Source organism: Sciurus carolinensis, chromosome 12, assembly GCF_902686445.1.
Source record: "Sciurus carolinensis chromosome 12, mSciCar1.2, whole genome shotgun sequence".
NCBI classification, from domain to species: domain Eukaryota; kingdom Metazoa; phylum Chordata; class Mammalia; order Rodentia; family Sciuridae; genus Sciurus; species Sciurus carolinensis.
In genome coordinates, this window is record NC_062224.1 from 27,416,514 (window position 1) to 27,440,449 (window position 23,936).

Genomic DNA, 23,936 nt, shown 5'->3' on the forward strand with positions numbered 1-23,936 from the left:
AGAAGGGGAACTCTCCAAGTACCAGACATAAGTAAAATATTAAAAGCTAAATGGAATAATAGACAATCTGAGATTGTTGTTGTCTACTGGTATATCAAATCCAGATTAAGCTCCAAGGGGCTGGGTATTCCTGTCCATACAGAATACAACATTTGTGTTTTAACCCACCTGAGGCAGGGAGTTGGAATTGAGGCCCTTCTATGAAGAAGATACTAGTAAGGATAGCCTTTCTGTGAATGGAGAACTAGAAAACACTAGGCACAGAACCAAAAAATGACTAGAGTCTTGTCATCTGTCTGGGATTCTGGGTATCAGGAAAAAAATATTCTTCAGTTTGAAAATAAATGCCAAGTCTGTGCCACAGAGGGATGCCAATTCCAACTTTACACTATTCACATTGTATAAGATCCATGGCCAAAGTATTAAAGTAATACTTGGTCTACATAGGGGGGTTTCTTAGGCACTGAAAGAAGTAGGATGCGCGCGCGCGCACACACACACACACACACACACACACACACAAACATACAGCAGAAATATTTCCATACCAGATCATCTAAGACGATGACACTTGGGGCTAGGGGTAGGAATAGTAGACCCCCAACTCATAATCGAAAATTACAAACTAGTCAGTGCAGTGGCACAAGCCTGTAATCCCAGCCACTTGAGAGACTGAGACAGGAGGATTCCAAGTTCAAGACCAGTCCCATATATGTAAAAAGTGACTGTGGATATTATGCTATATGCACTTGAAGTTACCTACTGGAAATGTTCTTGACAGCTCACAGGATCATAGACTCCTAACACCTCGGTGGCACTAATTCCCATGACCTGCCTTCATGTCATTGCCCTCACCAGGCTCCATTAGGTGTACCATTTTATTCCCTGTTCTCTTTTCCAATTCTTAATGACATTCTAAACGGAACTACCGAATCATGTGTAGCCCCATATTAACTGTAGAGAATTTTCAAAGAAAACTTTCAAGAGAACAGTGATACCAAACACAGTAAACCACTGAACATTTAGACCATTGAAACATTTTGATTCTAATGAGACCAAAGCAATGTCTCATATAAAGTAAAGCCAACTGTATCACATAATATTGACTGATCTTAAATCACTGTGTACATTCTGTACTCACTTTCTGGCAGCCTGTTTCTACTTCCTCTGATTCTGGAGCTTGGGTTTGTGATTTCATCTTGCAGATGTAGTCAAGTGGCCGCTCACAGGCCCTATCTGCCCAGTACCCATCCTTTAGGGAGCACAGAAAAAAATAAATAAATGATTATCTGTTCTTTGATTTTGATGCTATTTTCTTATAATTGTGATTCCAAAAAGGAAAACTAAGATTCAATGTTGTTAAGGGAATATGGCAACTATAAAAGGGAAAGGTAAATTAATGGTTTACATGTAAACAGCAAATTTAACTCCAGCTATACAGATGTAAAGAGACTTAGGACTTCAAATGATTTTATATCATAGATGTTCAAGCTATTGCTTAGAGGAATCTAAAGATAAACCAAGAATTCCTATAGGTTCCAGAATGATTATTCTCACTTGGAGGTTTTTATGCAGCCTTTTTATCAATCTCTGACTCACCTCAGTCTTCAGGCTAATCAAGTACATGCATACTATCCAGAAAAATATCCTCACCCAATAAACCAACCTTGAAACAAACCTAAAATCAGTTGTCTTTTCTCTCTTCTTTCTATCTTCATTGGTTAGTGTTTTCGGGCATTTAAGCCTCAACTTTCCACCTCATTTCATATTCTACCCTCTAACCCTTCCTTAGACATGTCATGATAAAATGACTTCGCCCCACTTTCCCATAATTGCTAAATATCTTGAAAAATACTTTTGTATTTTCTGTATTTAGTTATTCATCTTTTGTTTGGTCTCAACCCATTGCAATCCTCCACGTACTCAATGCTTCAGTCAGAGTAACATTTATAAATTACAAATTTGGTCTTCCACTTCCAAGATAATACTTGTTTCTTGATCTCAACACTAATGTTCCTATCTACCCTTCTGTCTCTTAACTCCTTCCAGCTCCTTAACAGAATTATGCTCTCTGGTTTCTTCTGCCTACTCTTTGGGTAGTCAACACTCACTCTTTTTTTAAGTTTTCAATTACTGAATATAAAATCAGCAACAATGACAAAAATAGTAGCTAATATTTATTAAACAATAAGTTTGGTCAGGAACTGTGTACAATGTATGCATTAATCCATTTAATCTTTACACCCACATGTGAGCTGGGTAATTATTATCCCCACTTTGCAAATGAAGGAAGAAGTCAAGCAGCAAAACCCAGCTTCTGTCTGCCATATGCATTGTCTATTAACAAAATACAACTAGATGATATGTGTCAATTACTATAACATCTCCATGTAACCTGAAAGAGCAAATGTAACTCTTGAAGTACAGATTCTTAGTTTCCAGAATGAAAATCAGATCAGTCTCTACCCAGAGCAACCAGATGAAGAAAGAACCAAAGCTCTGATTTGCTCAATAAAACTGTCTGGTTGGGGGTACCATAACCACACATAACCCAGCATAGGAACTTATTAGTAATTAGTTACTAGTTTATTAACTAGTAACTAGTTTCTAGTTTATCTTTGAGCAAAAAATAAAAAATTCTTTCTCTTTTCTTTCTGGTCTTCTTGAAAATGTCACTTTGCAAGACAATTGAGAGAAACTCAAGAAGCTAAATCTGAATCTTGGTTCGATTTTGATCTATATCAAATTATCTCAAATGGAAACACTCTCATCAAGCATGCACGATAAGAGGGACAGAAGAAAGAATCCCTGACTTGACAGATGTCAGTAAAGCTGCCTTACCTTCCCTTTCATCACAACACAGTCCTCCTGCCTGTTATTCTCATGGCTTGGTTCTCCACGAAGCCATTTGGTAAAAGTCACAGGAGTCCCATCACTCCACTCAAAGTACATTTGAATCTTGAGGTCATTTAAGCCAATCCACAACTCATCATTTGGCTCTAAACAGGACGAAAAACACAAAAGTAGTATATATAAAGGTTGTTTTCCAAAGGTCAGCAGGGTACAGGGAAAGGAAGGCACTTTGCTTTGTCAACACAACTCCTCTCCCTTGATACTATAACTGTCATAAAATGTAATCCTCTTGGGTGTTAATCTGACCTACATGTTGTAGACTCAGATGTAAACCACACTTTATGTTGTCAGTCGTAGGTTGTGTAATGTTTTCTTTGCATTGTCAATATGACTGCATTTTTTAGTTGCCACTATTACAAATTATATCTCCTGTGAATTGTGAAAATGAAATTAATGTAGGTCTACTATTATATTCTCTCTTGTGAAGCTGCTATTTGTTACAAATAATTTTCCATGCCAACAATATGTAAATTGTTGGAAATATGGTATCCAATATATAAAAAACTTCTTTGACTAGAATTAAATCATGAATATTTTTAAATAACAAATTTAAAACCAATTCTATTTCACTAATTGTTGGTATCAAGAATATTCTAGGGCTGGGGATATAGCTCAGTTGGTAGAGTGCTTGCCTTGCATGCACAAGGCCCTGGGTTCAATCCCCAGCACTGCAAAAAAAAAAAAAAAAAGAATATTCTAGTTGCTTCTGTTAATGAACAATCACTTTATTAGTAGAAAAAGTGATCTAAACAGTGATAAAAATATAAACGAAGGAGATTGGTATCTGACAATTGGCATTTAGGTTTTAGTCTACAAATACAAATGACTTGAAATCATTTTCACCATGAAATGTCAAGAAACACTAGCAAAACTCAATAACAAGTTTAAGATCAAAATAACCAATAAAGATCATTTATTTTTCAAATTCCATGGAAGACATTGCTGATTTATAAGGAGCTAGAAAATTCTAAATATCATAACAAAAATGGGACAAAGTTGCAGTAATTGAGATATAAGATTCCATGCCTGGAAAAATAAATATTTCCAAACAAAAAAATTAAAGAATCTATAATTCAATATCTGTCTAATTTGTATAACTGGAAATTCCATCATGATTTTTTTTGGTGGGGTGGGAGTACTGGGATTGAACTCAGGGGCACTGAACACTGAACCACATCCCCACCCCTATTTTGTATTTTTCATTTAGAGACAGGATCTCCTTGATTTGCTTAGCACCTCGCTTTTGCTGAGGCTGGCTTTGAACTCACCATCCTCCTGCCTCAGCCTCTCAAGTCACTGGGATTACAGGTGTGCACCACCGTGCCCAGTTGATATATGATCTTTTAATGGTAAAAAAATACTTCAAAGGATTATAAAGATGATTTTTGATAGAAAATGAGAAAACTATCATAGTACATAGATAATTCCCTAAGTGGTTAAGTTTCTTCTTAAAAGTTGTCATTCAGCTTTGCTTTTGGAGAAGTCCTTGACTGGCCTTATGCCAGCTCCAGCAGGTGTTTCCAGAGCCACGAAGCATGAATGACAGTGCCAGGGTGACCCCCCTTTTCCTCTCACTTGAGTTGGCAGATCATGATCTTTTGAGCAACAAATATAGGTTTCAAAGAGATCTCATGCATCCCCTAAGGATTTTAGTTGAAGACCAATGTAAGATTCAATTCCCAAGTCCCACAATTATAATAAAGTATTAAAAGACTCCTAGAAACATATTTTGTCATAAAACTGTTCTCCCTATTCAGCTTTTGCCATTCCTAATCACACTCATGAGCCTACAAAAATAGACAATGTGTGAGTGTAAAGTCATTAGGCAAATTTCCCAGGGTACGCAATATTCTCAATCCCACTCAAGGATGTGTGCAAGGAGAAGGGTTTCCAGTGGACATAGGTGGTAGGAATAACAGGGTTTGGGGACCTTTTAAATCTTTTTCTGCTACTACTCAGTTTTTTCTCATCTACTTGTTAATTGCTTTTCCTCCCGGGTACTCCCTGCGGCTGACATCCATTTCCAGGCAATATGTATGTCAGGAAGCAGCAACTCCATCACCACTATCCACTTCCTCTTGTTTTGCTGGGTGGAAATGAAGAACAGCTGCAGCTATTCAGCAGCCTCATCAGTGGAAGATGAAAATGATAATCATTTAATCAACAAGAACTGCAGAAGGCCCATTATTGTGATGTTGTTTCTTAGCTTGCTCTTCTCCGGGACCAGCATTCTCAGCTCATTTTACCCATCTTTTATTTCTGCTTAGTACATTTTCTATGCACTTTAACAATTATATACCTAAATTGAGACCTCAATTTCTTTCAAACCAAAACCACTCCAAAAATAATGTGTTTTTTCTGCTCTTCAACATCCTAGTAGCATTAGCTGCATTAATAAAGAAAAGAAAATCCAAAGTTTGAGATAGTGCATTCAGAGATGTTTCTTGTGAGATAAAATATGGGCCTTAAAAAAAGAAAATACACACCTACACACAAGTAATTGCAAAAGTTAAACATTGTTGGTAATTTTAAGGTAGACATCTCTGAATCCAGACTCTACATGGGAAAACAATATTTTTAAACTATCCATAATTTGATTACATATTATAAAAAAATAATTGAATTACCTTTAGTGATTAAAAATGCTTTAGATTACTGTACAGTTTTTGCACTGTGAGCATGATTAGCCTTTGCTATTCGATTTGTATTGTTTAGTTATTAATTTAAATTTATTAAAATTAACATTTATGTTAATTTTGAAGACAGAGATGGGAAGGAGAAAGCGCTGGAGCTCAGCTTATTACCAGTATAAGGTTTCTCACCATATCCCAGCTGGGAGAAAATAAAGTCAAACTCCTCAATGCTATGGATACTTGCAAGGTCACCACCTTCCTTCCGACACTCAGTCAAGGCGTCCCTCTGGATTTTCTTCTGTTCTCTGTGAATCTTGTAACAGTTGCCTGCATATGGCCACCACTGACTAGGACACTTAGTAGGCACATCACTTTCTGGAAAAAAAGATGATTTGGAAGGCACTTAAAAGAGAAGTTTTATCTAAAATGATAATAATATTTGCCATCATTCTAAATATAAAACAATTCATAGTGTTAGGCAAATAAAGGTAATATTTATTTTCATCTCTGGCAATATAGATTCATAAATGATAGGCTAGACATAAATTTTTTGCCTTGTTTTTAGACAGAAAAAGTGAATCCATCTTTAATGTCAAATGGGAAGTCTCTTTAAAAATGTGTACCTGCAACAACACTACACTGAGACAAGGTAGACTAATTTTACCAACATCCTAAAACATCAGCAAATCTGCACTAAGCATCTATTATGCACAGTTTCAGGCTGGAAGCCTGAAAGTTTTGACATAATACATCCTCTAGAATAGTTCACTGTATCTTTTTCTCCATGGACCTTAGGGAGCCATGATTTTTCAAGGAGGGCAATACTCATAAGGCAGGCATGAGAAAGATCCGCACTGAGGCAGAGCCACCAAGGAGCCTCTGCAACCACAGTAGCATGAGCCAGCCACCTGTGCCTCTGAACCCACCCACCCATTTACTCACTCACAAAAGATGGTGTATTATTGTGGTAGGAGAGCAACAGAAATTTAGAAGTCTTTCAGGCAAAACTTGAATTTTCCATAGCTATGTGATTTTAAGCAAGTCCTATTGCATACATGAACCAGAGTAATCTCATGTGTAAATATTTTTAAGTAGTATTACTAATACTAATATTAAATTACTCATCCTGTGTTCTTTTGAAATAGAATAGAGATGATATGCTTGTAAATGACAAACACCACACATTTATTATTAAAGAAATCAGTAGTCAACACTTCATTATTGCTATGAATGGCTATGGTCAAATTCATAATTGTAAATGTTTACTCTAAAAGTAATGAGCCAGGGCAAGTAAAGAAGCTTGAAGGTAGACTCACTTCACGCATCCCTGTATGCCCTTAAACCTGACATAGGCCCTGGAACATGACGGCTATAGTGAGTGTTGGTTGCAGAAAAAATTGAAGTTATATTTGATACACAGCAGTTTATTTTTGCAATTCTATAGACACTCTTTTAAACTGCAATGTACCTTGGCTAGAAAGGGACTACATTACCAAATAAAGGTCAATTTTATATATTTAGGCTTGATATTAAATGTTCTCAAACATGCGACTTTAGTAAATGTTCAATTCAGGAGAATTTTGATGTCATTCTTTTAAAGAGTCAATCCCATTTTCTCTAAAAGCAGAGAGTCTCTGAAACATCCTTGGTTAAGCCCAGGATTCCGTGCAGTCACAATTTAAGAAAGTAGACAATGCAAAGCCCTAATACTGCACTATTATAATAGAAAATGCATATGTCAAAAACTCTATTCCCTCAATGCAGTTTAGATTCTGTATACTTCCAGTGGTAATGGGGGTGGGGGAGGGAGAAAAAAAGAAAAATATCTTTTTTTTTTCCTTTTGTTAGCACAGCTCTGCAGCCCTCTGGTGGGATATTTTAATTTTGCTGTCTAGGAAACAAGATAATGTCAGCCAATGCTGAGGACTTTAAAACCTGAACAGATAACCTTTCAACATATTTTAAAGCATGTAAACAACTGAGCAGTGCATGCCTGTAATCTCAGAAACTCTGGAGGTTAAGGCAAGAGGATCCCAAGTCTAAGGACCAGCAACTTTGTAAGACCCTGTCTCAAAATAAAAAGAAGTGGGGGTATATCTCAGTGGCAGAGCATCTCTGAGTTCAACCCCTAGTACCACGAAATAAACAAACAAACATGAAAACAATACGATCAAGTAAAGTAAGAGGAGTTCCCTCGGCAGGATCCCACAAAACATCACTATTCCTCAACAGCAGCATTGTCTACAATGCAGACCACAAACATAAGCCACACACATAACTTTTAATTTGCTTAGTAGCCATAGTAGGTAAAAGTAAAATAAAACAGGTCAACTTCACTTTAATAATACATTTTATTTAACTCAATATACCCAAAAGATTTTCATCTCAATTTGTAATCAATAAAAAATGAATATTTTACTTTTTTTCATGCTGAGTCTTGGAAATCAAGTAGATTCTACATTTGTAGTACATCTCAGTTTGAACTAAACACATTTTATTTTCACAAAAGCCACATGTGGCTAGTGGTTGCCGAACCAGACAGTACAGTCCTATAGACTTGGGAATGTGGGCAAACAAGGTAGTGTTGTAAGAACCCACAGGTACCAGGGTGAGTTCTTGCCAGAGGGTTCACCAATCGTGAATGCTGCAAAATTTGATCTCTGGTATGCTTTCCCAGGCATTGGTTTAGCAGGGTTTATAGACTACAGAATAATCCAGATAGTACAGCTATATGCAAAAACTAAGTGGAGATTGGAAGTAAGGCAAGGAAGGAGCAGTGGAGAAATAAGAATGGACTAAGTGCTTGACCATACACATGCCACTTTCAGGAAGAATTATTAATATTTATATTTTATAGATGAGGGACCTGAAACTGGTGGGTTAAGCAGTAAGGTCAAATTACAGAATTCTGCCTCCCACGTGAAAAGCATTATAAAATAACCTTTCTCCTCTTCCCCAAAATGGCAATTTCAAGTCTTTGAAAGGGAACTAACTGTATGAGCTCTTCCAAGAAAGAAGAATTACACTATTTCAAGAAAGAGGAGATGAAATGCAGCAACGTTTGAGGTCTCCCTGAGACATGTCCACAGACATTCTGAAGAGTCTATAAAGCACAATCAAGCCCCATGAACCAGGACCCTCTTTTACAGCCATTAGAGATCTTGGTCATCTCTATAGCTATTGACATTACAAGCATTCCTACTTTCTGATCCAGCAACTCCACTTCTAGGAATTATCATGTGCATGAAAGGAAATGTATAAAATTATTTACTTCAGGATCATTTGTAATAATGAAAGCTTGGAAGTCAACTACAAATCCATTAACAGAGGATTAGTCAAAAACTATAGTTTGTGCAATGGCTATCATTCAGCCATAAAAATGAATGCAGAAGCTATTCATGCACTATATGGAATAGTGAACGAAACTCTTATTAGGTTAAATTTTAAAAAAACCTTAGGGTAAGGACTATATGGATAGTATGCTGCCGTGTGTATAAAACAGACAAAAATAATTATAAATGCATTTGTTTATGTGTAGCTAAGGATAGACATGCAGAAACGATGCATGTTCCAGAGGGGGGAACAGTGTGGTAGAGATAAGTGGGGGAAGATATTATCATTTATCTTTTGGCACCTTTTGAATTTCTAGCTATGTCAATCATGTTTTAAAATAAATGAAATTGCTTCTAAAAGTCAAGGAGAAAGAACGCAAGAATGCAGCACTGTCAGTTTCCAAGCAGGAAAAAAAAATTAAATAAAACCCTGGGAAGCATTAGTTATTCCTTCACAAACTACTGATAGTAAAAAATGGAGTTTGTTTTTCCTCACTTTGAAGAAAGAATTCATCCTCACCTTAGCAATTTAACTCTTAGATAAGATTTATAATGGAGAGAATCACTGAAGTTTTTCCTGGGGCCCAGTCTATATATGAAACATTCAGTTACTATTTTTTGAATATTTTATTCCATTCTGTGAAAACTTCAGGGTTAAATGCTGCATTGAACAACTTTGGAGCCCAGATTGATCCCTGAGGACATGATAAAAATATCCCTTCCGGTATTTATTTTCTAGCTCAGATTCCAGTGTTGTCACAAGTGCAAGTGGTATATACACTATATATATATATATATCTATATATATATATATCTATATCTTATTTCTCTTTTTTTTAACACGTGAGAAATGATACCTACCTCAAAGGGTTGGGAAGATAAAATTCTTATTTATGTCAAAGACTTTGCATAATGCCTGAACACTGTTACACTCTCAGGAAACATTACAACCAGCGGTAGAAACCAACAATAAAACTGTATCACCTATCAACTATTAACAAGACCTCTGGAGTCATTCCATACAATTTTAATGAGGCTGTAATTTCATTTATCTTTAACTTCTAATATTTTATGCACTTCAGATCAAATTAATCACTCACCTGAAGGAATAATGAAAGTATTCAAGGTATTGTTGCCTTTTTTACATATATAGCCTAGTTTCTGAACACATTCCAAGTTTTCCCATTTAGCATTTTTTCCAGGATTTAGCGACACACAGCTTTTTCCAGGTTCAGTTGATGGGCTTCCTTTGAGAAAATGAGAAAGTTAAAGTGGGACTATTACACGTAATCCAAGTAGACAGTTTCCCCAGTCTCACATCTTCATCCTCGAGAGTTAATGGATCACCATTCTGTCTTTTGCTACACATTCACAAATATTTACTGATTGTAGAGCAAAAGACATGATGGGTATCTATTTTTTTCCTTGTCGTTGGATCATTCCAATCCCGGAAATGTTGATTACAAAAATGCACTTCTTTGAAATAACCTTTTCCCTGTCATAAACAAATAAAGCTAGACTTAAATTTAAACAATCATCACACTAGATTATATCATATATCACAAAGCAATACCTACAAAAAGAATATATGATGCTCCATATTAACCATTGTCAATACCTACTGAAAAACCAAGACATCTTACCAGGGTAACTATGAAGACCAGTCTAGAGGATCTGCATATAGGGAAACTTTCTTCAATTAGAGAGAGGAGACATAAAGAAAGACAGCCAAAGGCCATGGAAGGGAGATCTGGAATTACAACATGCTAAGCTCCCAGAACCAAGTACTTAGTTCTTTCCACTTAGCCCCCTGATGAATAATTGAGGAGTTAAACCGCTTATTCATTTCTTACTCTAAACTGATTAAAGATCCAGATAGAGAACATTGCTGATACAGTGGATACATGCATTGCTACCTGCATTTCTCTGCTCTGTGTTCCTCTGCTGCATGATTTTTAAGCCAGTACTCCAAACAGCTACATCTCACACCTGAAGTCAGGGCAAATGAGCTACATTCTGCTAGTGATTCTGCCCTGTGACTTTTGATGTATATATAACCTATGCCTGAACTTCCCTTCCCTACCTACCAGATGGAAATCATGTTACCTGCTCCACAAAGTTTTAGCAGAAAAACTTCTAACACTACACAAAGAACAAAAGTTAGTTATAAAGAGTTTAATACACTTATAGCTATTAGTTATTAATTCATATATTCAATAGTAAATCACATTATACATTTGTCTAAACAGAGCCACTGCCAACTTTAAGATATCAAACAGTGGTCTTGAATGCTTTAATAGTCATTACATATTTGAATTCACACTTATTCATCATTTATGTAAAATATCCTCACTTGAAAAGCAAATGTTTTTTAACAGATGCACCACTTGGTAAGTGCGCAATTGAAATGCTTGATTGAATGATTTATGCAAAAGTAATTTATAGAATTCTATAAAGTTTCTAATTTTATTTTTAGAAATCTCTTGTGCTGTGTGAGAAGGCAATTTAGTTCTGTACCTACTTTTCAGGAATTTGGTTTAATATTTCCCATTAATATTCTACTTTCGCATCCTCACCTTCACCAAAGTTAACCCCTAAATTCTTGCACTGAGCTCTTAGAATACAAGTGCTTGAAAATTATAATTCTTACTCCCAAAGTGAATAAAGAAAATGACCTATTTTATGTTGTACAATAATTTAGCCACTCTTAAGAGAAGAATATACCCTAGTACCTAATATACAATTATTATTGTCTAATGATCTATTGGAATCCAACTAGTATTCTCTAGCATAATTTGACAGAATGAATAGACAGACAAATGAAATTCTCACTCATAAAAAGTACATCCCTTATAGCAATATTGACTTTTCATATCCCAGAAGAAAATAAAGGTGATTATCATGTCAATCTTAAAGCAATAGGGTAAAGGTTATAGCTTGGTAGTACAGCATGTGCTTAGCATGCATCAGGCCCCGGGGGGGGGGGGGGGGGGGGGGGGGGGGGTTAAAGCAACAGCCCCATAGCCATCATGCCCTGAAGGAATATATCCAAAGTACAATTTCAAAGTAAAAATCTAATCAATCTGAGCCAAAACATAACCTCTAAAACTTCTATCATGTTTTAGCATCTAGGTATGTGGAATACTATTTATCAAATTTCTTATTTTTTAAAAAAAATACAATCAATATAGAAAATAGTTTAGTTTTTGAAGCCAAATGCAACACACTTTCAGTGATGTTAAAAGAAGTCTGAACACATCAAAGAACACTGTCTCAGTATTGTTGTTCATAGTAGAAATGATGAATAAAGATGTGACCCATATGCTAATCTCTTCCTTCTCCACATCCATGGCAGACATTACTGTTCATTAATTGCACTCTTTCCTAAGGAGCCAGGATTGGTACTGTAATGTCATTAGAGGGATTGGAATCACACTCAAAAGAGGGCCTCTAGCAGCTACTAACATTGAGGCAAGAAGGTAGACCATTCATAGGCAGATAAGATAAGGGCTTTGGAGAAGGGACCGAGGGAATGAGATCATTCCGTCCAGGAAGGAGACAAGGGACATTCTGTCACCACCCCTGGCGGCTTCAACCACAATGGTTCTTCCTCAGTTACCCCTAGCCCTAACCCTAGCAACGGCCAACCACAAAATCTACCCCTACCCTAAGCACTTCCTTTTGTGCCAACAAACCCTCACTTCCACCCTTGTGCTAATAAAGGCTTAGAAATCACTTTTCTTCAGATTTGTTGAAGAAGACAAGACAGTTGATTGGCCCCTTTCTGAATCCTATACCCAACCAATCACCTATAGGGACAGACAGATCCAGCCCATATCAACGCCGAGATAACAGACACCTACCGGCGACCCTCTCTTGAGACAACCACCCATCACTTCAGGAGCTCTGTTTTCTTTCTATTGCTCTAATAAATCCAGTTATTTTGCTCTTACCCTTGTGTCCATGGATTTTATTCCCCAAATTCACAAGACCAACAACCCACCCAGCCACACTCTGAGTTACTATTAGTGAATACTAAAAAAACCTTTTAGCATTAGTCTTTTTGTTTTCTCTGAACACATAGGACTTACCTTCAGGAATTAGCCTCCTCTTCTGTTCTGTTACTTGTATGTTATGACAACATAGAAATAATTAGTTCACACCATTTTCTATCCTCCAGAAAGTCAGAAAGCCATTAAAGCTTTAGTCATTCCCTGACTCTAGTTTCTACAACCAAACTACACATTGTCAAGAGAAGTGCTAATTAATGTTTATGCTAGTAGGGAATATTGTAAGCTGTGACTGAGGCAATATTTTTAATCCAACTGTACTAGAGTAAAAACAGCAGAAAATGGTATCAGTGTAGACCTTAAGGTCTTTGTATTAGTAACAGCAATATTGCAGATATTTCACAACCAAATTAAAGAGAAATTTGTTGATCAAGGATAATTTCAGTTCATTAAAAGTCATAGTATGTATATGTGTGTGTATGTGTGCGTGTGTGTATATACATATATATAGATAGAAAACCATAAATATTTAACTACCGTATGTAACATTATATGTTACATATTATAAACATAATTTATGTTTAAGCACTTTCAGGTAATTTATGGATAAGTATTTTCAACTGGAATGTTAAAAAAATTCAAATAGGACAAAGATTTGAAGACCAGTCATATAGAATGTTAAAACCACCTTGCTGGACTTTACAAATATTTGGTGGATAACACTTTCAGGGATAATGAAAAGGTAGAGATGTGTGTGTGTGTGTGTGTGTGTGTGTGTGTGTGTGTGTGTGTGTTTGTATATATCTCTTCTTGTATACATATAGTAATAATTCTGTCATTGTCTTTAATAAATCATGGTTCGGACCAGCTTTTGAGTATAATACCTTAACAAATCAAGAAAGTCATTGAGAATTCATACTGTAAACAGAGACATGTATTAATTTGTGATAATTCTAGAAGACAAGTTCTTATCCCAAGGAACTGGAACTCTATAACCTTATAGTTCTAGAATATTCAAATCTAGTTAGTAGATTGCAAATTAAGGTGAGAAATGGACTGTGATCAATGAAGTCTCCCAGTTCTCCTCTTTGTGTTCTTCATGTGACATGAAAAGGTCTTAACAGCATCCAGGTGAACTAAATTTAGATTAATTCAATCAAAGACAGGCTCAGTTTTACCTGGTAACCAGTTCAAATACCGGAAGGGACTACCACCACTCCACTGCCAACCAGTGGTGAAACTCAGACTGTTAAGTCCAATCCAGAGTCCTGAAGTCAAGGAACTGGTTAATCCTATACGACAAAAAGCAAAAACAAAAATGAAACAGATACTCAGAAAACACAGTGAAATTAAACTCAGAATTGGTGCTTGAATCAAAATGTAAGAGAAATAATAATTATCAAGCCTGACATTTCTCCTTTATTTCTGCTAATAATCAAAAGTAAGTAAAACTATTACCTTCACTGACAGATAAAGAAACTGAGGCCAAGAGCACATAGGCAAGCTAGTAAGACTTTTGCTGAGGTTTCAATCCAGATATAACTACGCCAAACCCCATCATCTTAACTACTACATGCTTTCTCAAGAATATTGTGAATGTGCTTCTTACTTGGATAAGTTGACTGTGATTAACTATCATCAAATGATGACATTTTACTTCATTTGAGAGTAAAAATAAGATTTGTTTCATATAAAAGCCAAAGTTCTCTGTGATCCAAAATTTTAGTGAATATTTTAACCCACCATGTTCATGAGTCATTTTTACTTCAACCTCAGTAAGTTTTGAAAGTTTCAAAACTTATTTTAAGGATTTTATATTTTTATGTCAATTTTTCTTCTTTATTAAAGTGGTGATTCAATTCAAAGCACCAAATGTTTCTGTTTATCTAAACTCTTTACTTAGGCAGATAATAAAGCATAATTACAATCAGATTACAATGTTTAAAACTCTGTATGAGGCCTATTGTGGAAGTTAAAAAGCTAAGCATAGACACAGCATGAACCTCCCAGTGTGAAAAACTAACCATTATTACCTTTATCTTTTTAGAAAACATAGAGAGGAATTCACTGTTCTCTTTAAACTATTTCAGTTGATTAAAAACAAATTAAAAATAAAACTATTCTTTGCTGTAATAAAATACCAACCTAAGCATGTATACATGTTGGTAAACGGAAATGGGCCAGTTTTTGGATATATACTCCCCAGTCAAATCTTTCAGTGCTAAGAGTTACCAATTATGAAGCACTTATAATAATTAAATTGCTGTTTACTCATTTAATTCTCATAATTTTTTTTTTTGTTTTTGCTCTTATTGTTTTGGACCTGGGGATCAAAGACAGAGCTTTGCATATTCGAGGCAAACACTTTGCTACTGAACTGTATTCCAGCTCCTCATAAAGTTTTATAGGAAACTGGGAGTTTAAATGAGATGACAGAACTGGAAATTTGAACCGTGACACCAAAGCTCAGACTCGATAATTCTAAGTCATTAAATTTTTACCAATTTTTCATGAGCTTGTAACAGACACACATTCATGTCATGTGTTAAAATGGATGGGGGAGCTCTGGATCTCAATGTCAAAAGTCATCTCACACTTTTTACACCCCAGTTCTGTAAGAGTGCAGCTTGCTTTCTTAGAGTTCACGTGATCTGTGTGTCACCCTGGTCTTGCTCAGCATCTGGCAGAGAGGCCTTTGCAAACAGAGAACCACTTGAGGATACTGATAGGTTGAAACATTGAGGTAGGTTAAGGCTTAATAAATTGAACCGATCTCAATACTGGATGCTTGTGGTAGAACAATATGGTGGACCATATTGTGAGTTCTTTAAATAAAGCAATAAAAGAAAAATGGGGTAAAATTAAATACTGACATGCAAAATCAGTGGAAATTAATTCAAATCCACTTACTTTTATCTAGCATTCTAGGAAAAGAAGTATTTAAGAGCTAGCACAGTGTCATTTAGTGTGAGAGCTCTTTAGTCCAATTCACTCTACAGATGAGAAGAGAGAGACTGAGCAACTTATTGAGAGTAATGTGGAGGATTAGCAGATCAGGATGGAAACACAAGGTTCAATTTAGTTTTTCTAGTGGATTTAATCCTTATTGAAATTAAATTTGCCTGTGAGTTATTATTATAATACCTTTTGGAGATAATTTTAAATGGTAGAGCACCTTTAAGCAAAGAATGAACTAAGCAAATATTTCTAATTCTAATACATGCTTTAGCTCCCAAAACAATAGGTCATTGCCAGGACTCACTCCTGTCATCTAGGAAGACTCAGAATTGTATACTTCAACCTTAGAATTTTACCACAAAATCCAGAAATATGTATTATAAGGTTTTGTCAAGGAAATAACATTATCAAAAGGGAAAATGTTTGTCTAGTCTTAAATCTGTGAGGTAAACACTATCAAGCATGATTATACTCATTTTAAAAAAACAATAAATGCATCCACATTAAAATCATTTTATAGTTATTCATGTCACCAACTACTTCCTTTTATCATTTTAAAATATTATTTTAGCTGTCATGGGTCTTTATTTTTTTTTTTTTTATATGTGGTACTAAGAATCAAACCCAGTGCCTTACACATGCTAGGCAAGCACTCTACCACTGAGCTATAACTACAGCCCCTGACATTTATCTTAATCATTATGACAATTATTTTGAGTACTATCTTGGTATTTGTGTTCCTTTAGGAGAAAGAAATCAACTAGAGTACTGTCCCTCCTCATTATAAGTGTCAAGAGGAGACACCTGTTTACCACACTGCACCTTAGAAATATTCTGAGATCAATATGATGTTGATAATATTCTTTATGTTAACAATTACTCTATTAATTACCATTGAACACTGAATAGTTTTTAACAAATTATTTAAAGTTATACTAATCTGAATAATGATTATCTGTATACTGGCACATGGGTAAACTAAAAAAATACTACATAGCTATTCCCAAAACCAACTACTCTGGGATTTTAAGAATTTATCAGCTAAGAAAATAAGCATAATTAAATTTTCAAAACTAAATAACTCATTGATTAAAAAAGCATTAAAGTATCTTTTGTCTAAGGTTGCATATTTAAATTCCTATTTGGCATGATGAGCTATTTATAGGAAGTATCTATCCTTTGACATTCCTTGTCAATTCTAGGTACTTCCAAGTTTGTCTTAGATAATTAAATTAATTAATACTTTTTAAAATAGAGCCTGATGTATGGGCCTAATAAATGTAAGTGATTCCTATTATCATTATTATTACTATTAATAGCTACATGTTAAATTAAAGTATGCAAAAAGATGTGATTTAGAAACAAAATTCAAATCCTGTGTTAAATGATCACTTAAAGGCCTGGGATTACAGCTCAGTGGCAGAGTACTTGCTTAGGATACACAAGACCCTGAGTTTAATCCCCAGCACCAGACACATACACACACACAAAAAAAAATCACTTAAAGCATAGCAGCATCAACCATAATTTTTTTCTAACGTGCATTTATTATTTTACAGAGGAACAGACCAAAATATTTTAGGATTGCTAAACGAAGCATCAATTTCACATGCTAAATTTATTTTTAAAATGAATTCTTCTGCACATTCTGTCTGAAATGATGATAAAGCTGCTTTTGAACTCACTTATGATAGAACATGTATTCATGTCCAGTATTACACTGGTATTTTTATTTTCATTTCAATATAGAGGTCCAATTTTGTTTTCTCGGCAATTCCAAAGGAAACTGGTAAAAACATTCAGAACAACAAGCCAAATTTTGCTTCCTCTATCTCATTTCAGTTCTGTAAATCCTAAACCTGCACAGATATAATTATAAATCTGATTCAGGAATTGAAGATTAATAGAGTTGTCCCAAGATTTTTCAGGGCAAAAACAGAAGTGAGATGGTGAAGTGGCTGTGGCTAATGTTGCAAAGGGGTTTCTAGGCAGAAACTTTTTGTCCTACAGATAACATGAAATCAGATCTCCAGCCTGGAATACAATTGCTGGAGCAAGGAGAAGTCAAGTGTAAATTAAGGATCTCAGGAGAGCTCTAGGGAACACCAGAAACCTGTCCATTCTGTGAGACACAGGCAGGGTGAGATGGAAGAGAGACCTGAATTCCAGCTCAACTATTTTCTGAACTGGGGGCATTGAGCAAGTTTCCTAACTTCTCCCTCCTTGTCTGTGATCTTATCTATAAAGTGGGATGATAATATTTAATTACAAAGTTGGTGTGGACTTTGTTTCTGGCTCACACCAGCTGGTCAATAAGTGATAGCAAATTTAATTTCAGAGTCACTACACTGGCTTAGTCATTTATAAAAATGATTATTTACTTCTCAAAATCTTCATTTAAATAAACCTTATTTTTAAAGTATAACTATTTGTGGGTTCCTTTTTATGGCATATTTCTCCAAACAGAGAGGATCACAAACACCTTCTTACCTTTATTTCCTAGATTCTTCCTCATATATCCCAATATTGATTGCTGTAAAATATTATTCTTCCAGTAAAAAAAAAAAAAAAAAAAAAAGGAATGCCTTCCCTCTATTTTATTTTTTACATTTCCTCTTAGACATTCTTTCCTGATTGCTTGATATTTTTGACTTAGAAAGGCAGGAAGTACTACAAATCTCATTAGAAAAGTCACTCTTATCCAGGTTCCTGTTAAACTTTGCTGACTAAAATTCCGGACACATGGATAAGAGTCAAATAAGCATCTGAAGTGAACTCAGCCCTGGATCTCTGGGGGCTTGTTGGCTCCCTGGTGGGCATGCTGATAGCACTTGTTGACCAGGGAAGCATTTCCTGCACTCCCAATCTGATAGTGGAGTCCAGGGTCCAGGACAGACTAGTGGGGTAAAGATGCTATCAGCTCCTATCACCCCTTTCTTCAATGGAGCTGTTGAAGAGAATAAAAAGTGACCGATGCTCCATTCTCTTGGCTTCCAGAAGGCCAGAAAACAAGTAAAAATTGTAGAAGACAAGAAAACACAACCTGCAGGCACCAAAAATACACACCAACTGAAACCATTTCAACTCTGATACCTGTTTCTCCAACAGGTGCAAAAGTACGGCTAACTCCAGCATCGTCTTTAATCTCCTTTTTCTATTTCTTAATTATCTATTTGAATTTACCTTGGTCTCTATCCATGCCTTCTTCTCTCTTTTCTTTACTCATGATTGTGAATATTAATTGCTCTGATCCTTCACCCAATATTAGGAAGGCACCAAAGACCAATACAAAACAGAATAATTGAGCAGACCAAGGCAGAATCCTATCTCTAAGTTCATGAATGCACACAGTGAGGTCATATTGCTTTTCTATCTTCACTCTGTTTAATAATAACTTAGAGGAGCACTGTGTTCCAGCTGATGAAGGATATCATCCAAAAACAGTTGGAAAAAGGGAAGTGCTAGGAAATGAGACAAACCTGGAGGCATGCTGTAGCCTTGTTGGGGCACACACACTCTCTCTTTTAGCAGATGGATTCACTGAGGCATGGAAGCCTCTGGTTGCTCCCCACTCCCCCTCCAAGGTCTCCCAGTTTCAGAGCAGCGACCCAGGCAGTCTGGCTCCAGAGTCTACACACTCTGCTGCCTGGTATTTGTACCTGGATATAGCAAGTGCTAATGCAGTGTTTAGCTAGATGTGATCCCTCAACTACCTGCTCCAAAATCTCCTGGGAGGTGGATAAAATACAGATTCCTGGGCCAGCTACTGGTCTGGAATCTCAGAGATCTAGGTCTGACCAACTTCACTCTAGCAAAATTCCCAGATGATACATAAGCAACTTCACTTTTAAGAACCACTGCACTTATTGTCTTCTTTCCAAAATCTGTTTCATTGTCCAAACATTAGGTGGAATTTCTAAATAATATTTTTTATTATGCTGTATCATTGTTTGTAAATAAGGAAATGTTCATGGAAAGGCTTCTGGAAGTTTCTGTGTGACTCTGCTTGGGGTGGGGGATACATCTTCACAAGACATTCCTCAGTTCAGCCATTTGCCCCCTAATCCAGTCTCCACAGAGACTTCAGATTCCTTCCTTTGAAGGAAGAAATCTTCATTTAGCATTTTGTACCTTTTCATTCATTTTTTTGTTTGTTTGTTTATGTCCGTCTTACCCCCTTAGACTTACTGTTAACAGGACAGGGTTGGCTTTGGTGTCCCCAGAACCTAGTACAATGCCTAACACATGGGTAGCTGATATCTTGTTAAATGAATCAATAAGTTAAAAAATAACAAATTAATGTCTTTATACTCTTGTGGGGGAAGTGGGGTAAATATGTAAATAACTGTCATCAAGGCGGGACACAGATAAGAGAAATGTAAAGGGAAACAGACAGGACCGTCTTGCAACCGTTTAAGATTTTGCAAATTCCAGAATTAAAAAAAAATGGCATGGAAAAGATGCAGAGGTGAGAAGCATGAGACGTCTATGTCATCCAGGAGGAACACAAGACTTTTCTTTTGTCAAGATGACAAAATGCATGAAGGGCAAGAGCAGTAGGTGGACACACGACAGTCTTTGAATCAGGCAAAGGTTCTTTATTAACTATTTGATAAGAAATGAGAGGCCATTAAGGGTATTTGAAACATGGTAGTCACAGGATCAGAGATGTATTAATCTAGTAGCAGTGTCAGTGAACTGGTAGGAGGGGACTCTGAAGGCAGGCATTTGAAAGTGCTTTTGCTCCCAGACTTATTTCTGGCCCTAATCTCTCTGTTTGACTTCAGGTTAGTTCTGGATAATGAATACTTACCCAACACGTACCACTGCCTTTCATCCAAGAACAATATCACGCATGATTGTGGAATCTTTTACTCTGAGTCAGATTAGTCCTCAGAATCCTTCTTAGCATATTCTCTAGAGATCCATCATAACCAATAAAACAAAGTTGACCATGAAATAAGACCTATTTTCCATTCTTGGCATTGTTTTCAGAGTGCAAATCTGTCATATCCTCTGAACTATCTGACCAGAGACCACCTGTATCATGATGTATATAATCATATGTGCTGAGTACTTTTAAGTTCAATTATGTAGAAATAAAATAATCATGACTTTACTTACAACTTAGTTTTCTTTTCATGTCATTACCTGTCAGGTATGTTTGCTCATGAATCTCTGTGACACTCAAGAGCTCAGCATCCTGTTGTTGACAGCTCTTCCTTGCCTGGTGCCAAGTCAAAGCAGATTTGGAGTTTATCTGGTAAAGAACGTTGGTCAATGGATCTTTATTCCAAAGGTTTGCACTGCCCTCAACTGTAAAAGAAGTCAGACAGAATTTGCTGTATGGGACATGGAAATATTTCCAGCAAACAATATTTTTTAGCCCATCCTATTAATATTATCTAAAGCATTATCTTTTTATATCTTTTCTTTCTTTTTATTTTGTTTTCTTTCACTAATTGATAAATCCCAATTGGATTCTCTTCACTTCTGAAATGAAGAGTGGACATTCAAAGAAACAATGGCATCCAATCCCTTCCATGAGACTAAAGAAAGAAAAGGAAGCATCACCTCCCTATTTTCAACAGGGGCATGTGGGATCAGATGAGCCCAAAGTGAGGCAAATATAAAGATGAAGAATAGACACCAGTCCAACTTTCTTAATCTACAAAAGAGTTGGGAGAGGAAATAAATATATGTCTTCTCTCTGCAGGTGGGTGCTTTGCCACATTCCAGTGTGGTCCTTTGAAGAACAAACGGCCTCCCAGGGGAAGGTCATGGACCCACATGGGCAGACCCATCTGTATCTCAAGTGGTTTGGTCTCAGGAACATTGTTTCAGAGCCTCATTTTCTCAGTGCAAGAATATGTTCAGTCTAGGAGAAGCTCTTAGCAATAGTAGGTGCTGATTATTAGCTTTTCTTCCCTCAGAATAAAAAAAATATATATTATTTTAGCTTATCTGTTTCTTCACTTATTGTATGATTCCCTACATACTATACCCTATGAAAGACCAATAAGGTAAGGATTATTTTAACCTTTTGCATATAAGATTTTTGGGAAGTTAGTAAACAAATGGAATATTTTTGTGTGTTTAATGTTGTGAAACTTCCCTTTTTTCTTTAATAATATAAAATTCTGCCTACAAACCATGTAAAGTAATAATCTCATTTATGTTGTAAGGAATAGGTAAAGAATCATGTGCCTTTTCAAACTTTCTGAGTCATACTCAGCTTGCTAAGAAATGAGGCTCTTTTCCTTAGGCATACAGCCTCCAGTGCCATGATTCTTAACTCCAGATCTGTTTTGCTTTGTATCTGATGAGGAAGCAACCGCAGACGTTTCTGTCATACACACACCACACCCTGTGATGCGAAACGTGCAGTCCCATGGCACATCAGAGAGGAAGAAAAACATGTTAGAATTTGATTCAGACAACAACATAGAAATTTCTAGGGTTTTGTGTGTATATGGAGCTGGATATCAAAACTAGGATCTCACACACGCTAAGTGGGCATGCTACCACTGAGATACACACCCCCTAAAATAACTGTAGTTATTGTGTGTTTACATAATACATTATGTATTTGCATAATACATTAATATTTAATATTTGTGTATTTACATTACTATTTATTATTTACATCATATGCTTATATGACACTATATATTTGTATAATACATTAATAAGAAATATGTTTAGATAGTGTTTTAAATTACAGGGATCTGAGGCCTTTCAAGTTTAATGTCCTTACAAGTGAGATCATCCAGATGAGACTAAGTGGGGGTTAATTTGAAAATGAAGATATTTTAAACAAATATTTTTAGAAATTTGGGAGGTTTGTTTATAATTTGATAATAAAGAGATAATAAAGGAGAATTTGTTTCTTGTCTAAGAATGGAGGAAATGGATATAAATGACCAACAGAGGAAACACAATTGATTCTTCATTTAAAGAAAGTATATTTTCATTTTAAAATTAAGAAATTAAAATGCTGTCTCTTGATTAAGCCATAGATTTGCTGACTATGCAGCATCTCAACAAAGAGTTCAAATTCCCACAGCAAAGCTGCACAACTAATGTCAGAGGCTAAAGCTGCGAGCTACAGAGAATCGAGAGAACGGATCTTTTCCTTTTCCTATTCCCAAGATACTGAAAAACAAATATCTAAATAGAAGGAAGACATTACAATAAACAATGTAAAGGATAAGGAAGAGAATATATTTAGTGTCACTAGGTCAATAACTGGTACCTCACTTGTATTGAACCTGCGTATTTCAGGATAATGTAAAATAAAATACTCTTCCAAAAGGAATATAAAGTGAAATGGATTTTGATATGACAAAACCCCTTAAGGTATTACATTTATAAATTTGGCTTTAAATTTTTAATTACGTATTGAAATCAACCAATTTTTTATCTCCTGTCATTATTTCACATTTAGCAGGGAAAATAAATCATTTGACTTTGAAGATAAAAATTAGAAGAGACAAGACTAAATATTTTTCTAATGAATTTACTCAGGATGTCCCTTCAACACATATCCAAGGATAGCTAAGGCTGTGAGGATTTGTGTGTGTGTGTGTGTGTGTGATTAGTGAATTATCATTTATCCTCACATTTTAGTCATTAAATCACACGTTCATGCAACAGCTCCTTTGTGAACACTACATAAGTGAAGGATGCTATAGTCAGACCTATGAAATGACAGATTTATAAAAAAACCATTCCCACTAAGTAAAAGAGAAAGATTCCTCAATCGTTAAAAAATTAGTACTGTTTTCTTGAAAAAAAAAAAGTTCAATATTTTTCCAGACACACACAGACTTCTAATGTAAATATTAGACATCTATAAGCCTTTAATGAGTTTTAAATTTCTAAATGTTGATAGAAAAGAGGCAAATTCTGTCAAATTTAAGCCCTGAGCTATATTCTTGGTCTTTTTTTTTTTTCTTTTTTCTTTTTTTTTTTTTTGAGACAGGGTCTCACTAAATTGCTTAAGGTCTCAATAAGTTGCTGAGGCTGACTTTGAACTTGCAATTCTCCTGCCTCAGTCTGCCAAGCCACTGGAATGTGCACCATCATGC

The 23,936-nt window shown here is 35.7% G+C and overlaps 1 protein-coding gene across 1 annotated transcript in view; it reads right to left on the minus strand.

Moving 5' to 3' along the window:
- The window catches only part of Mrc1 (mannose receptor C-type 1), an 83,831-nt gene that overhangs the window by 42,158 nt on the left and 17,737 nt on the right, over positions 1 to 23,936 (minus strand). The window contains exons 4-9 of the mRNA XM_047521459.1: positions 20,998 to 21,162; positions 14,067 to 14,180; positions 9,979 to 10,125; positions 5,736 to 5,921; positions 2,842 to 2,999; positions 1,142 to 1,252 (exon numbers count right to left, since the gene is read on the minus strand). Of these exons, the coding sequence (XP_047377415.1) occupies positions 1,142 to 1,252; positions 2,842 to 2,999; positions 5,736 to 5,921; positions 9,979 to 10,125; positions 14,067 to 14,180; positions 20,998 to 21,162 (881 nt within the window). The remainder of the gene's footprint in view (positions 1 to 1,141; positions 1,253 to 2,841; positions 3,000 to 5,735; positions 5,922 to 9,978; positions 10,126 to 14,066; positions 14,181 to 20,997; positions 21,163 to 23,936) is intronic.